This window comes from Hippocampus bargibanti, linkage group LG07 (genome assembly GCF_051943395.1).
Source record: "Hippocampus bargibanti isolate YZ-2025 linkage group LG07, ASM5194339v1, whole genome shotgun sequence".
NCBI lineage: Eukaryota > Metazoa > Chordata > Actinopteri > Syngnathiformes > Syngnathidae > Hippocampus > Hippocampus bargibanti.
The window spans coordinates 418,991-434,783 of NC_142740.1; the positions used below are offsets into that span (position 1 = coordinate 418,991).

Genomic DNA, 15,793 nt, shown 5'->3' on the forward strand with positions numbered 1-15,793 from the left:
GTGGAGCCTGATTGATGGGATATTTTAACCTTGCAGTCTACACTCTGCCTTTGACTTTGCTTTTATCAATAAAGTTGAAACAAGTCCAAATTTCACTGTTTTCTATCCTTTTTCTCACCATTTCACTTTTGTTTTGTTTTTTGTTTCAAGCTCTGTCGTCTCCCTTTTGTGTGTGTGTGTTTCTGTCACCCCTCGCCCCTGCTCACTGCTGCGAGTATTTCATGGCAACCCAGTACGTTGGGGACTCACTCGGACAGCATGGAGAGAATATGGCCGACGGCCTGCATAGCGACAGCCGGACCTTGGCTGCTCTGGACCGCCCACACCCAACGCCGGTGCAGGAAGTAGCGGGACAGCGAGGCCAGTGTGGACGAAGCGGCTCGGTTGCCCGCCACGTTGAGGGGGGCCGCCCCGCCGGAGGGCTGCAAGGACGTATTCTCCGTGCTGAAGATGAAGGGAGTCCTGAAATCCGGAGGGAGCTTGTCGTACCTGGCAAACACAACAAAAGTCCACTTTCATCAACGGAGAATTTTGAGTTTGGTTATTTCATCCCAAAACAAAAATCCAAGATGGCGCCCTAGTAGGCGGTCATCTGTCGCGGCTTGGAATTGAAGTGGATTGACGTTGGACAGGAGATGTGAGACCATCTGTTTTCGTCAAGAATGCTACAGCTGCGTGTTTGCTTTCAACATTTAGCTTGTAGCAGACGTGAACATTTCACCATGAGGTCCTGAATCCACTGGTGAAAAGGACGCTTTGACACTTTCCTCTAGATCTGCTTCATGAACCAAAGAGGGTGCAGGATGTGCGAAAAAAAGACTGTCTTTTGTGTTGTGTCACATTATTTGTTATTTAGTTTTTTTGTTGTTTCGAATTAAAGATGGCGCTGCGCGAGTGGCTGCCTTTGCAGCATCTCTTGTATTTTGTTTTTCTACTTCTTCCTTTCCTTCCATCACTTTACTGCTGTGAAATGTCAATTTCTCCACTACGAGTCTAATAAGGGCTAATCCAAACCAAAAAACTGTATAACTACATAATAAATAAATAAATAAACGAGATAGTTAAATAAATAAAACACTTTGAATTTGTTTTGTGTTTGTTGTTGTTTTGACTTCAAGATGGCGTTGCGCAAGTGGCTGCCTTTACAGCATCTCCTGTATTTTGTTTTTCGACTTCTTCCTTTCCTATCCTCTTCGTTTCATCACTTTACCGCTGTGACATGTCAATGTCTCCACTGCGAGACTAATAAATCCAATTTGAGGTGAATTGCAGTGGTTGGGGGCGATACAGCGACCTGATGAGGAGCTTCTCGAGCGGCTTGTTGAGCACCACGACGCACGGGCGGTCCGACAGGGCCTGCTTGGGAGCGGAGAGAGCGGGCGACTTGGACGGCGAAGGCTGTCCCGCTGCCGATTTCCTTTTGGTCTTGGGCGTGGCCTCCTTGCTGTGAATGCGATGCGGGAAGCGAAGCTTGAGGATCTGCTCGCGGAGCTCGTCCACGATCTGGCAAGCGGGGCGATAAAATGGATGCTAAGTAAGACCTGTGGATTTGAGCGAGTTTATCATGATATCCAACATATCCTCCTATCACCTTGTTTCGAACGTGCGCCGGAGTTCCGATGGGGAAGCCCAATCGTAGAACCATGCAGGGCGTCTTGGAGATGAGTCGGACCAGATAGAAGGAGGTGGGCGGCTGCTCCATGGAACTGACCGTCATAAAAATAAAAACAGGAAACATTTCCTCGGGCTTTCTTGGGGGCACCGCTATCATCATCATCATCACATTTTACACGGAGTTCGACTTGCGACCGTTTCAACTTGCGACCGCTTGGTCGGAACGGAGCTCGGTCCTAAGTTGGATGTGACCTGTAATTTGTCTTGTGAATAAATTCCAACATTTGTTTGAAAATGTTGAAACTTGAACCCCAAACCAAAGTTGCCGCATCCGGATTTATTCCGATTTTGATGACAGTATGTGAGACAGACACTGAAAGGAATGATGGAATCTAAAAGATATATTTTTGCTTCTAAATTCCTTTCAATCTCAGTTATCTAGCTGGCTACCGAGGTATTTGCTATTTTTAAGCTATCTATTAGCTGTCTATCTGGCTAGCTATCTAAGCTAGCTATCTACTAGCTTTCTAGCTGGCTACGAGCTATCTAGCAAGCTATCAGCTCTCTAGGTATCTATCTATTGGCTACCTATTAGCTGGCAAGCTAGCTAATAGCTATCTATTGGCTATCTAGCGTTCTATCTATTTGAGTTACTTCCGGGTTGAGTGAAGGCTGGCACGTGTGGCTGCCGCTGCTCACCCACAGAAAAACTGATCCTCTGACTGGAAAGTGACTGAGAGTTTTGAAAGGCGCTTCGAAATGAAATGTATTATTATGATTATTATGATCTTTGTCATTCTCGTCACCTGTATATGAGCTTGACGTAGGAATAACCCTCGACTAGTACGAAGCTGCTCCAGTCCCTCAGCAGCGAGGTGAGCGCAGAGTGCGAGATGCGACACTGGATGGTACTGTAGCGCCCGTTGTTGCCCGCCGTGTGCAGGTGTTTGGGCACCGGCCTGCACGTACGTAGAACAAATACATAATTGTACACGACACACACAAAAGTGGCCACAAAAGAGTCTGTGTGTGTGTGTGTGTGTGTGTGTTTGCGTCTCACATGTCGTGTTCCAGGATGATGGCAATGCGGTGCATGTGCAGCCACCTCTGCCAGAAATTGGCATCCATGGAGAGGATGGGCTTCCAGTAAGAAGCGAACTGTGATTGCGACGAGTCTTTGGAGCCGCCGTGCTGCAGGGACAAAACCTGGAACGAGGCAGAAAAAAAACACATGTGATGTCACTTCCTGTTTATGGCACCTGTCAATCAAGCATTGTGTTTGGACCGGGGGTATACAGGTGAGATTGGAATTTTGTGGTCAAGGTAAGGATGCAATTGTTTTGTTTTTAAACTCATTCACTGTCAGATGATAAAATGCAAAAATGTGTCCAATCACGTGCCAGGGTTTTTGTCATTTTCACTCAAATTGCAGGACGCGCAGAAAATGTAGTTTTAGGACTACATAAACATTCAATGCAGCGTAAGAAACTTTAGACTGTCTTTTTTCATCAGAAAAAAAAGAGTTAATTTCTAAGGTATATGGATCTGGAGTTTTCTAAGATTGTAATGGGGACGGCTGTACAAAAATACAAAATACAATACAAAAAAAAAATCTACTTCTTCCTTTCAATTCGTCTTCCTTTCATAACTTTGCTGCTGTGAAATGTCAATTTCTTCACTGCGAGACGAATAAAGCTACATCCGATCCAATAAATAATGAAAGAGCAGGACAGTACTGAAGCATTTTATATACAAATAACATCCGACTTACGACCGAGTTCCGTTCCGACCAAACGGTTGTAAGTCAAAATGGTCGTAAGTCGAAATCCATTGAAAATGTTGAATAGAGACTGGGAGGCTAAATGACTGGCAAACTCCCCCCTGTGGTGCCATAACACGGTCGATTGCTGTGCGAGAGTGACATGCTGGCTGGCTCGCCAAAATTTTCGTACATGTTGCCGGCCTGCTAGTGCGTTGCGGTGCCAGGCGTAGAATCAAAATTTTTAAAATACGGTCTGGAGGTCGTGGTCGTAAGTATGGGTGGTCGTAAGTCGGATGTTACCTGTCTATAAATATTGATTTATAGAACGCTTCAACAACAGCGGAAGTTGCAACAAAGCGCTAACATGGACAAAAGGCAAATGCTGCCCCCTCATGGATGGAAAAATATTGCCAGAGGTCTGATCAGTGCTTTATCGACACCTTTCCGCAAGAAAAATCCAATTTGGGAATGGCGGTCCACGTCATGCTTTTCAATTGCCGAATAAATTTGGGAATGGCAGCGAATGAGTTACGTTGGAAGTTGATGTGTAGCATTTAGCAGATGTGCTAAGTGAACGTGGTTTGGAACGTTGCGATTACCGGCGTGGTGGATCCAGGAGGGATGTAGAAGAGCGGAACTCCGTTTTTGGTGCTTTCTGGGATGGTGTAGTTCTCCGGAACCGAATTGAAAGACTGCAGGTGTACCAGCATCTGATCCGTCTGGTTGATACTGCGAGGGATGAAAGCGCTCCAACGTGGTGCATCAAAAGCGGGTTTTTTTTTTTTAGCAGTTTCTGCGCTACTACCTCTGCAGAGTGTTCCAGAAGCGGCGGATGACCGAAGTGCGGTAGGAGCTCGTGATGGGCTTCCTTTGCGTGCAGCTGATGTCGTGTAGGATGTCGTAGCTGCCTTCCATGGTCACCTCCACCCGGGTGGTCCGCTTAGTCGGCTCTAGCGGCCACGAGGCCGACGCTACGTACTCGATGTGCATGTTGTGCTTCCATAGTAGCACCAGCTTCACTTCCAGCTGACTGCCGCCTGGAAGCAAAACAAAATTGTGGCTCATTTTTACAATGAACATAAATATGAAGACATGTGTACCTAGCTAGCTTGCTACCTAGCTAGCTTTCTTTTTGCTATGAATTTTTTATCTATTTTCTATCTAACTAGCTAGCTGGCTACCTAGCGAGCTAGCTATCTAGTCACTATCTAACTAGTTAGCTATCTATTAGCTAGCTCGCTAACTTTCTATCTATTTGACTTATTCCGAGTTGAGTGAACATTTGACTGTAAAGTGACCTTGAGAGTTTTGAAAGGCGCTTTTAAATGAAATGTATTATTATAATTATTGTTATTATTATTGTTATCATTGTTATTATTATTATTGTTATTGGTATTATTATTGTTGATATTTATATTGTTATTATTGTTGTTATTATTATATTACAGCCATACTAGCCTGAGAACCCCCGATCTCGTCTGATCTCGGAAGCTAATCAGGGTCGGGCCTGGTTAGTACTTGGATGGGAGACCGCCCGGGAATACCAGGTGCTGTACGTTGGCAGTGGGTAGGTCCTATAGACCTACACGGACGGGTGTAAAGACGACCCCGCCATCCACGAGTCTCCGGAGCCTCTAAGGCGGTCTGGTGGCGAACTCCGCTACCTTTCCCGCAGCTCCTGCGACCATACTGGCCCCAAAATTGTCTCAGCTCAGCTGTTCCTTTGGTCCAGCCGGCGTGGCGGAGAGGGGGAGCGAGCTGCATCGGCGACAACCTGCTCTCCATAACACACCGCCCAGGCACACTGTCCACCGATAGGACAGTCATCCATGGTCAGCCATGACCGATGGAGGCAGACGACAATAATTATTATTATTATTACTATTGTTATTAATATTGTTATTATTATCAGAATCAGAATCAGAATCATCTTTATTGCCAAGTATGTAGGACACACAAGGGATTTGTTTCCGGTAGAACACGCTGCACTAGTATCGTTGTCAAAAAAACTGCTAAGTGGCGTTATCGTATCCTGTGTCTGTAAAGTGACCTCAAGCGTTTTGAAAGGTACTTATGAATGAAATTTATTATTGATTATTATTGTTATTAATATTATGATGATGACGATTATTATGATTATGATTGTGATGTTATGAGCAAGGACTTTGGCAACCTTTGGTGAGGCTGATTTCCCGGATGGTGTAGCCCTCCCTGAGCCTGACGGACACCACGCTGATGAGGTGAGCGTGGACGTCCTTTTCCGTGTGCTTCTTCCTGCGCATGGCCAGCGCCGGGTTTCCGCTGGCCGACACCAAATGCTCGTTGAACAGTTTGTGCTGGGAGACTGCAACACACCAAAAAGACAGCAAAGCAAGAAACGTCCATGAAGACAAGTTTGTTGACAGATGGAAAACATTGTCATTATCCAAGAAATAACTCACTAATTAACTAACTGACTAGCTAGCTAGCTATTTGCTCAACTAACTAGCTAGCTAACTAATTAATTAAGTAAATAAACAAATACATAAGAAGCCATTGAGAGAAAGTGTGACCCACCGCTTAAGATGTCCCAATGGATGGCCTCGGGGGTCTTGAGGAAGGAGTACGTCAGAAAGGCCTTATGGTAGGCGTTCATATGGCGACTGTCCGGGTCCGGCGGAGGACAACTGGGCAGGTACGAGCCGAAGGTCGCCACCGAGATGAACTTCATCAGCTCCACGTTGGGGATGTAGCCGAAGCTGCAGTCGTACGAGTACGGGCCGCCCACCTCAAAACGTCAACGCGGCTGGTCAGCCAGCAAAATGGCGCTCGCAAACGTCGTGCTCATTAAAGAGTGAGAGGAACCTGCACAAAGGAGCACGTGATGGTCCCGCTCCTCAACTGGTTCAGCAGCGTCTCACACACCGCCACGTCGGGGACGCTCATCACGCCGTCCGTGATGATGATGATGCCTGAAACAACACTTTTGACACTTTTCATCACAATCGTACTTTTATTTTCCAAGCTGGCTCATTTCCAACTAACTCAAATAGATAGAAGGATAGCTAGCTAGCTAGCTAGCCAATAGATAGCTAATAGCTAGCTAGAAAACTAGTCAGCTATACATCTGATAGATATACAGATAGAAAGCTAGTTGTTTGTGACTGTAGGGTGACGTTGAGAGTTTTGAAAGGTGCTTAAAAATGACATTTATTAGCTGGCTAGCTAGCTGTATGGCAGGCTCGCTAGCTATCTAGCAAGCTTTCTACCAGGATATCTATTAGCTACATACCTGGCTAGTTTTCTCGTTATCTAGCTGTTAGCTATCTATTAGCTAGATACCTAGCTATTTGCTATCTATTTGTTATTTGTGACTGTAAAGTGTCCTTGAGAGTTTTGAAAGGTGCTTAACAACGAAATGTATTATTATTATTTATTAGCTGGCTAGCTAGCTATATGGCTGGCTATCTAGTTTTCTGGCTGGCTAGCAAGCTTTCTATCTGTATATCTATAAGCTCTATAGTTTTGCGACATACTCCAAGCAAGCGACGATCGGGAGGCGCAAAGTTACCGGCGCTGGAGTTTGGAGGCAGCAACTGCAGGGCCAGGATGCCCTGGCGCACCATGCTGACCAGGCCCATGTCCGACGACACCATGGAGATGTTGGATCTCCTGGGAGGCTGATCCTCCCCGCCGTTGCCGTGGAGACCACATTCCGCAGACCACTAAATGTCAATCACAATCATCTTTATTGGCCAAGTATGTAAAGACATGGAAAATAAATACGGAGGACACTAATAAAGGCTAATCTAATGGAATCTAATACAGTGATACCTTGGTTTACGAATTTAATTGGTTCCCAGAAAGTGTGTGTAAAGCAAAAAGTGCGCATGCCAAACATTGATTTCTCATAGGAAACCATTTTAATGAGAATAATCCGTTCCCAGGTACCCATAAAACATAAATTTTCTACTAAAGAAGCTTTAAAACTACACAAAATATACCAGAGATCCAGCTCCAAGAAGTGGCTCGTTCGCGAACGACACATCACTCATTGTGGCGCACCATGTGTTTCCCAAAAAATAGTTTGTAGGCCAAGATTATATTCTGGCAAATTTAACGTAATTACAGGACACGCAGAATATTGAGTCTTAGAACTAAATAAACATTCAATGCAGCCTAATAAAGCTTAGACTCGTGAGAAACAAAAGAGTTAATTCCTAAATTGGATGGTTCTGGAGTTATCTGACCTTGAAATGCGGGCGGGTGTACAAAATACAATACAGTAAAGTCTCGTTATATCGATATTCAAGGGAGTCCGAAAAAATATCGATATAACCGGGACTATCAATATATCCGACCCTGTTTGCATGTAATTTTCTCCGTGCGTGCATAGAAATAGTATCGATATAACCGGGACTATCGATATATCCGATATCGATATAACGAGACTTTACTGTATATTGATATTGATTTATATGGCACTTTAACAACAGCTGAAGCAGGAACAAAGCGCTAACATGGGAAAAAAAGCAAATGCTGCCCACTTGTGGAAGGGGAAAAAACATTGCCAGAGGTCTGGCCAAGCGCTTTATCGGCATCCAAGCAAGTAAAAAAAAAAACCCGAACTAATTCAGGAATGGCGCCCTATGTCATATTCTCAGGAAGGTGCAAAGTATCAAGCAGACAGTGTTTCAAGTGAGTACAGAGCTGGAGCTACAATGATTCTAACAGGATGCTGTTCCACAGGGGTGTGTGCAAAATTGCTAAGAGGCGCTATAAAGTTAGATTTGGGTTATATCTGGGCTTGTTTCCAGAGTTAAAGGCGACGAGGGAAGAAGCTGTTTAAATGTCTGCTGGATTTGGTGCGCTGGTAGCTAGAGCTGGAAAAGGAGGTGGGCAGGGTGCGAAGGGTCCAAACGAATGCGGTCAACTACAACTTTGGAATGGTAATTTGAGCAACATAAAATGATAAATTGAGGAGAAAACGTACGCTTTCATGCTGCTGATTGAGCACATGGGCGATGTTGCTTTCCACCGCTTTGAGCTGCTGGTAGATGTGATTCAAAAATTGGCCCAGCTCCGTTCGCTCCAGTTGACATCCCTGAACCAGGACCTGCGCCAGACCCACAACTTGAGCCAACATCAACGCTTTGGCGTCCACGGAGATGACAACAAGATCAAACCTGATGTGACGTGAGGCCGAAAATGGAGGAGTAGACCAAGATGGTGGTGAAGATCTTTGGGGTGAAGAGCTGCTCCGTTCCAGGGACGGTAAAAGGTTGGGCCAGACCGGCCAAACATCTGGACAAGGCGTGGAAAACCTCATCGAAAATCATCTCGCCCGTGCTGTCATCCTGGGAAACCGAGTTACAATTGTCTTAGCGTGCTAATAGCTAAGCTAGGGAAACATTCTTTTGGAAATATTGAAAATGGTTCTTGGTGGTGTAGTTAAATGCGAGTGTGACTGTAAAGTGACCTTGAGAGTTTTGAAAGGCGCTTAAAAATGAAATGTATTATTATTATTATTATTATTATTATTGAGGAATTGGGTCAACAGTTGAGGGAATATGAACTCATTCACTGCCTTTCCCGAATGTATTCAAGAATAGAAAAGCGTTACGTGGAACGCCAATCCTGAATGTGTTTGGGTTTTGGTTTTTCTTGCGATAGTCTAAGGTTCCTTGCGCTGCATGAATGATTGAAAACTCACCACGATGCCTGTGGACGGGCTGAGATCCAACTCGATGATGAAACGATACCTGCGTGCCAGGAAAGTGGCACGAGTGGATGGTACCAACAGGGCGGGTTGGGCGGCATTGGGGCAGGGGAGCGGCGGCGACGGCGGATCCCGCTGCCATCCTTTGGGTAAGACGCTCAGCAAGTCCAACTCATTGGCGGAATTCAGCTGGAATGGAGTAGAAGAACCTGAGAAGTTGTTGAATTGGGGAAAAGGAAATGACAAGAAGAAGAAGCTCACCAGATCCAATTTCGATGCCGGCCAGATGGTTTGATTGAGTTTCCCTAGAAACCAGGCCAGACGGACATTCCTGGAGATGCGATATTCTTCTTTCATCAGCAGGTAGATATGCTCGGCATCCTCCACCTGGACATACCGAAAGGCGCTGGAAAATTACATCGCTCACATTTTTTTTCAGGGGAATTCCATTTCTGATTCAGCCCGTTTCGCTCAGAGAAAAAGAAGGACATTATTCAAAACAAACAGTGCTATTTTTCCGAGTTTGGAGCGTCTTTGGTACTTGAGTGTGGCCGTTATTACTTCAGGGTGAAGTAGCTTAGCAATTTTGTGCTATCGAATAACAATTGACTGTAAATAGGTACGCTACAGTTCGCTATATTCCACCATTGTTTCTGTCCAGTGAAGTGAGCGCACTCTGTACTCGCAGTCGTATATCATTACATTTTGGTGAAGTACTTCATGGTTTTTGGTGGGATTTTCCAAGCTATGCAGCTTATGATGACGTATTACACACGTTTCCCTCCATCCTGGTTCTTGAAATTTACGAGAAACGGGGAAAAAAAATTGAAGTTGACGCTCTTTTTGCTAACACCACAGTTTATAAAGGTAAGTTGTATTTTTATAACTCATAGAAGTGGTAGAATATATATTCTTCTCCATAACTGGTAAGTTTCAAGCAAAAAGAAGCATTAGCATATGTATTTCTAGAGCTAGCAATATTCTTTCCTAGTATTCAGTGACAGCCATTTTGGATTTCTGACGAAAATCTGCCTGCATTCAATCGTTGATATTTGCTAATTTATATTTTCAATCTTTTCTTGTGTTTTTCATGTGTGTTCATGTTTAGAATTTCAAAAGCTTTCCAATGGTACCTTACTCGTTAAGATATGCCTAAAATTAAGAAAGTTATGATCACTTAAACTGTAATAAAGAACTTTTCATTTTTTAACTGTCATTACAGGCAGAAAATCCCCTCATATTTCCAAAATTAAAAAATCCATTATTTCCTTATTATTTGTCATAGAACAATAATCTATGCATCATTTGAAAGGTATTTAAATGAACTTTAATACGGTATTTGAAAATGTGTGATGAATTATTATTGAAACATTTTGTCACGTCCCTCCTGTAAAGTGACCTTGAGAGTTTTGAAAGGCGCTTAGAAATGTATTATTGTGATTAATTAAGGTTTAAAACAGCACCATCGATATCATCGTATAGTCCAACAATGTCGTTATGACGATGACGTCGTGACGTTTTATCCCGCCTAATTTCAACAAGACTTTAGATTTTAATTCACGAACAACAAAACGAAGAAGTCACGTTGATACAAACGGAAGCTCATGGACTAATGAATGGCAAAACGGTGCCACTTGGGAGCAAGAGCGAGGTGGCAACCTTAAAAATAAAAACAAAATGTCAAAATGTGATGTTCCCAAGTTAACGCGTTTGTATTGTGGAAGATGACTTAACGGGGGGAAGAGTGCCATAAAGCCAGGACAAGACATTTCTCTTTGGAATACACATTATTCGGCTGGACTCACCTCGGGGTCTCGTCTCTCTGCCATGCCGTGCGTCGCATATGGATATCCTGGATGTTAGCGATGGCCCAAAAAATGGATTTGGAACTTGTTTTGGTCCAAACTGACTTTTCGTTTGTCATGTACACAATCTGTGGACACGTGTCTTCTTCACATTCATTCTTGGCGATTGGATCATTTCGACCAAACTCACGAGCGCCATTAGGTGGTTCGAAACTGAAACTAAAGAACAACCGACAGAACGAAAGCGGACACGTGAATCTAAAATGCAACAATAAAAATAAAATGAACGTGTGTTGTCAAAAACCACGAGGTGATTTGCTTTTGGTTTACTTTGTCCTGTTTGTTCAATAAAGTTTTCTTCGTCATAAACTCGCGAGAGTAGATGCAACGATTGTGAATACGGCCGTGTCTAGAGAAATAGAATTTCACTCCCAAATTCAAATTGAAGGCCAGAAGCTCCTTAATATATTTGAATATTAAATTTCTGAAATAAAAAAAAATGAAACGAAAAAAATATTACGGGTAAATTGGAGCTACAAAATAAAATAAATTCGGAATCAATTACTAAATTAATATTAAGTATCAAATAAAGTACTGAACCAAATATGAATCAAGATTTTATGTTTATTCGTACGAAGACGTACAATTTAGACTGCAAGAAAATAATCTGAGATATCGGCGGGTGGCGCTAACGCGTTATCATATCACATATCACAAGAAGAAGACTACGGCGGCGCTTCGTGATGACGCGCCCACCACGCGACGCCGGCTCCACGCCGACGTCCAAATCCGTCCGCCGGAGCGCGTTTCTTCCGTCTCTTCCGCGGATTATTTGGTTTGATTCCATCACAAGAAATAAATATGGCCGACAAGTCGGATCCGATCAAAGAATTTGAAAAATGGAAAAAGAAATACAACTTGAAGAAAGCTCGCGTCAAGCGCGAACGTAAAGAAAAGAAGAAGCCCGAGTGGCAAGTCGAGCGAGAGAACATCGCTCGGCTGACGAGCAAGTACGACGATATCGACAGCAAGGAAGTCATCAAGTTTTCCGACTTCCCAATTTCCAAGAAAACCCTCTCGGCGCTCCAGGAATGTCAGTACAGGCTGCCCACGGAGATCCAGAAGCAGACGATCGGCTTCGCGTTGCGCGGAAAGGACGTGCTGGGCGCCGCCAAGACCGGATCCGGAAAGACCTTGGCCTTCCTCATCCCGGTGCTGGAATGTCTGTACCGCCAGCAGTGGAGCTCCGTGGACGGCCTCGGAGCCCTCATCATCTCACCCACCAGAGAGCTGGCCTACCAGACCTTCGAGGTGCTCCGCAAGGTGGGCAAGAACCACGACTTCTCCGCCGGACTCATCATCGGCGGCAAGGAGCTGCGGGACGAGTCGGAGAAGATCCGCCGCACCAACATCGTCGTCTGCACGCCCGGACGCCTGTTGCAGCACATGGACGAGACGGCGGCCTTCCACGCGTGCGACCTGCGCGTGCTGGTGCTGGACGAAGCCGACCGCATCCTGGACATGGGCTTCGCGGACACCCTGGACGCCATCGTGGAGAACCTCCCCTCCGCTCGCCAGACGCTGCTCTTCTCCGCCACGCAAACCAAGTCGGTCAAAGACCTGGCGCGCCTCAGCCTCAAGGAGCCCGAGTACGTTTGGGTGCACGAGAAGGCCAAATTCAGCACGCCGGCCACGCTGGAGCAGAGCTACGTGGTGTGCCGGCTGCAGGAGAAAGTCAACGTGCTCTTCTCCTTCATCCGAAGTCACCTGAAAAAGAAGATCATGGTGTTCTTCGCCTGCTGCAAGGAGGTCCAGTACTTGTTCCGCATCTTCTGCCGCCTGCGCCCGGGCGTCCCCGTGCTGGCGCTGCACGGCAAGCAGCGGCAGATGAAGCGCGTGGAGGTCTACGACGACTTCCTGCGCAAGAAGAACGCCGTGCTCTTCGCCACGGACGTGGCGGCCAGGGGCTTGGACTTCCCCGCCGTCAACTGGGTGCTGCAGTACGACTGCCCCGAGGACGCCGACACGTACATCCACCGGGTGGGCCGAAGCGCCAGGTACAAGGAGGGCGGCGAGGCTCTCCTCCTGCTGCTACCCTCCGAGGAGACGGCCATGCTCGCGCAACTGCGAGAGAAGAAGGTGCCCGTCAACAAGATCCAGGTGGCTTCCATTCGACCCTCTCGCTTGTCTACTCGCCTCCCCCCCCCAAAAAAAAACAATCTTGACAAAGATGACACGTAGTAATCATCATCATCATCATACATTTCATTTCTAAGCACCTTTCAAAACTCTCAAGGTCACTTTACAGTCACAAATAGCAAATAGATAGCTATCTCGCTAATATAGCTATAACTGGGTAGCCAGCCAGCTAGCTAGTTAGATAGAAAATAGATCGCAAATTGATAGCAAGTAGAAAGCTAGATAGGTAGCCAGCTAACTAGCTAGCTAGGTACACATTGGGTTTTTTTCCGCTCATAAATGTACAATTCCTTTAATGTCATCATGTTTTTTCTCATTGTAAAAATGAGCAAATATTTTGTTTTGCTTCCAGGTGGCAGTCGGCTGGAAGAAAATAGCAATAATAACAACAATAATAATACATTCTAAGAGCTTTTCAAAACTCTCAACGACACTTTACAGTATTTCCCCCGTAGAAGTAGTGTGTAGCCAGCGCATGCTGGGATGTTATATCTAAAAGGTAATGTCGCAAAAAATGTTTTCTCAATTTCACCATCATTTTCCATTTTGGGCACAATGATTAGAAATGGAAAATGGTGTTTTTTGTTGTTGTTGTATTGAGCTTTTTCACATTTTCGCTCGTATTCACTCGCTCTTTAGCTCGCTAGCTCTTTAGCTTACTTGCTCTTTAGCTCACTTGCTCTTTAGCTCGCTATCTATCTAGCCGGCTAGTTAGCTACTTAGCTGACTATCTTTCTGTCCGTTAACGAATTAATTGCAGAATTTTCTGAACGGGCCCCTTTTTTAATTTCAGGTGAATCCAGAGAAGCTTCAGAATGTTCATCAGAAGCTGGAGGCCTTCCTGGCTCAAGAAAAAGACCAGAAGGAACGAGCCCAGCGCTGCTACGTCTCCTACTTGCGCTCGGTCTACCTGATGAAGAACAAGGCCGTCTTTGACGTCTTTAAGCTCCCGCTGCACGCGTACGCGCTGTCCTTGGGCCTGGCGGCGGCGCCGCGGGTGCGATTCCTCAACAAAGCCGAGGCGCAGAGAACGGAGAAGAAGCCTGAGGATGACGAGGAACTGAGGAGCTTCAAAGCCCAACTGAGAGATGTTCCGAACAGAGAGGAATCTGAAGATGAGGAGGAAGTGGCCAACGGACCCCAAGTGGACGTCGACGATGACGACCTGGGCGACTTGGACTTCCTCACGGTCAAACGAAAGGATGTCTTCGATACTGAGGAAGACCACCAAGAACAGCCGGTTGGACCCAGCCAGAAGAAAGCCACAAAAATGAGCACATTTAAGGAGGCCAAGAAGATCCTCAAAAGAAAGTTCAAAGTCAACACCAAAATGTCCTTCGGCGAAGAAGGACAAGCCGTGCAGGTGTGGCCTCCCGCGCAACGCTCGGCGGCGCGAGACCAGGATGAGCGGGAGGAGGACGTGTCGGGGATCAACGTGGAGAAGGCCAAGGAGCGTCTGAAGAAGGAGGACCGGGAGTTTGACAAGCTGGAGTACGGCCGCAAAATCAAAGCCAAACACCGAGAAAAGAGGCTGAAGGCCAAAGCGGCCAGAAGGGAGGCCAGCAAGCAGCGCGGAGAACAGGACCAGGACGACGAGGCGCTCGTGTATCTGGACAACTGCGGCCAGGGAGAGTTTGACCCCAGCACCCTGCCGGACCCCGACAAATATCGCCATGACGAAGATGAGGAGCCAGTCACCCAGAAGAAGAAGAAGAAGACGAGGAAGGAGCAGGAGGACGAAGACCAAGTGCTGGACACCGGCCTGTCGCTGGCCGAGGACGAGCAACTGGTCTTGCAGCTTCTCTCGGGGCGTACGTAGAGGCGGACATTTTCTTTTGGGAACGGTGATCATGATGTCACATGAAAGACTGAACTCTTAAGTGGATAGCTAGCTAGTTATCTATTTGCTATCTGTCTAGCCAGCTAGTTATGTAGCTGGCTATTTATTGGCTATATAGCTATCTAGCTAGTTGGCTAACTGTCTATCTATGAGCTATCTCTTAGCTAGCTAGATTATTGTTATTAAGGCGGCCATTTTTGGGGGGGAATGGTGATCACGATGTCATGCGACGGACTGAACTCTTATTCAACTTTGATGTCCTTGATATTCTGTACAGGAAATTATAAAATGATATCAATGTATTGAATTTAGATTGTGTGGTTCTTGCCTCACAGCGACGACATCGGATCCACTTCAAGGGATCTGTCGTCGTCCATTAACAAAAAAAGTGCACCTGCAGCAACATTCTCTAGCTGTTTGATTGTTTTCTGGTTTGTATGTGATTGTCATGTCATTAATTTGATTCAATTAATAATCATAACAATAATAAGTTTCATTTTCATTTAAGCGCCTTTCAAAACTATTTACTGTTTACTTTCTTTTGATGTTCGATTATTTTATGTTATGGAAGATTTTATGTATATCATATATGTTTTTCCTCTGCAGAAGCCGATGGAAATGATGTCAATAGGACGATTTATCGCAGTATTTTGAAAATATTAAAATGAAAGTACCGTATAGCTCACCATAAACATTTCCCATGTTTCCTGAATGCATCACGCTGCCAGTGTCGGGGCCTCGTTCGTGTCACCCTAATTAATATGTAAACTACCTATTTAGATACATAAAATAATTATTTTTTTTCTGGTGTGTGAGCGAAAATGAGAAGCACATGAATACACGTTCTCCCTCAAATTAACACACGGTTAGAATTA

The 15,793-nt window shown here is 45.4% G+C and overlaps 2 protein-coding genes and 1 pseudogene across 7 annotated transcripts in view; 2 read left to right on the top strand and 1 right to left on the bottom strand.

The window, feature by feature from the left end:
- Window positions 1-11,169, bottom strand: part of szt2 (SZT2 subunit of KICSTOR complex) — a 47,004-nt gene extending 35,835 nt beyond the window's left edge. For 3 of the 6 annotated variants that reach the window (XM_089000012.1, XM_089000011.1, XM_089000009.1), the window contains exons 1-16: window positions 10,880-11,167; window positions 9,336-9,461; window positions 9,069-9,263; window positions 8,542-8,712; window positions 8,349-8,471; window positions 6,927-7,080; window positions 6,221-6,327; window positions 5,933-6,143; window positions 5,550-5,720; window positions 4,182-4,413; window positions 3,976-4,105; window positions 2,675-2,820; window positions 2,421-2,573; window positions 1,592-1,706; window positions 1,295-1,503; window positions 250-489 (exon numbers count right to left, since the gene is read on the bottom strand). In XM_089000012.1, coding sequence (XP_088856138.1) covers window positions 250-489; window positions 1,295-1,503; window positions 1,592-1,706; window positions 2,421-2,573; window positions 2,675-2,820; window positions 3,976-4,105; window positions 4,182-4,413; window positions 5,550-5,720; window positions 5,933-6,143; window positions 6,221-6,327; window positions 6,927-7,080; window positions 8,349-8,471; window positions 8,542-8,712; window positions 9,069-9,263; window positions 9,336-9,461; window positions 10,880-10,903 — 2,507 coding nt within the window. In that variant the 5' untranslated portion in view covers window positions 10,904-11,167. Of the gene's footprint in view, window positions 1-249; window positions 490-1,294; window positions 1,504-1,591; window positions 1,707-2,420; window positions 2,574-2,674; window positions 2,821-3,975; window positions 4,106-4,181; window positions 4,414-5,549; window positions 5,721-5,932; window positions 6,144-6,220; window positions 6,328-6,926; window positions 7,081-8,348; window positions 8,472-8,541; window positions 8,713-9,068; window positions 9,264-9,335; window positions 9,462-10,879 lie in introns of all 6 variants that reach the window. The other 3 variants (XM_089000013.1, XM_089000008.1, XM_089000010.1) reach the window with 2 other exon arrangements.
- LOC148895020 (5S ribosomal RNA) lies at window positions 4,817-4,935 on the top strand (annotated as a pseudogene).
- Window positions 11,170-11,630: 461 nt separating the features above from the next.
- On the top strand, window positions 11,631-15,728 carry ddx10 (DEAD-box helicase 10). Its single transcript, XM_089001465.1, has 2 exons — window positions 11,631-13,039; window positions 13,872-15,728. The coding sequence occupies exons 1-2, from the start codon at window positions 11,741-11,743 to the stop codon at window positions 14,895-14,897; spliced, it is 2,325 nt and encodes a 774-aa protein (XP_088857591.1). The 5' UTR covers window positions 11,631-11,740; the 3' UTR covers window positions 14,898-15,728.
- The last annotated feature ends 65 nt before the right edge of the window (window positions 15,729-15,793 follow it).

Coding starts and splice junctions, on each gene's coding strand:
- ddx10 (XM_089001465.1), top strand. CDS start 11,741: ATGGCCGACAAGTCGGATCCGATCAAAGAATTTGAAAAATGGAAAAAG. Junction 13,040..13,871: donor TGCCCGTCAACAAGATCCAG/GTGGCTTCCATT, acceptor TTTTAATTTCAG/GTGAATCCAGAGAAGCTTCA.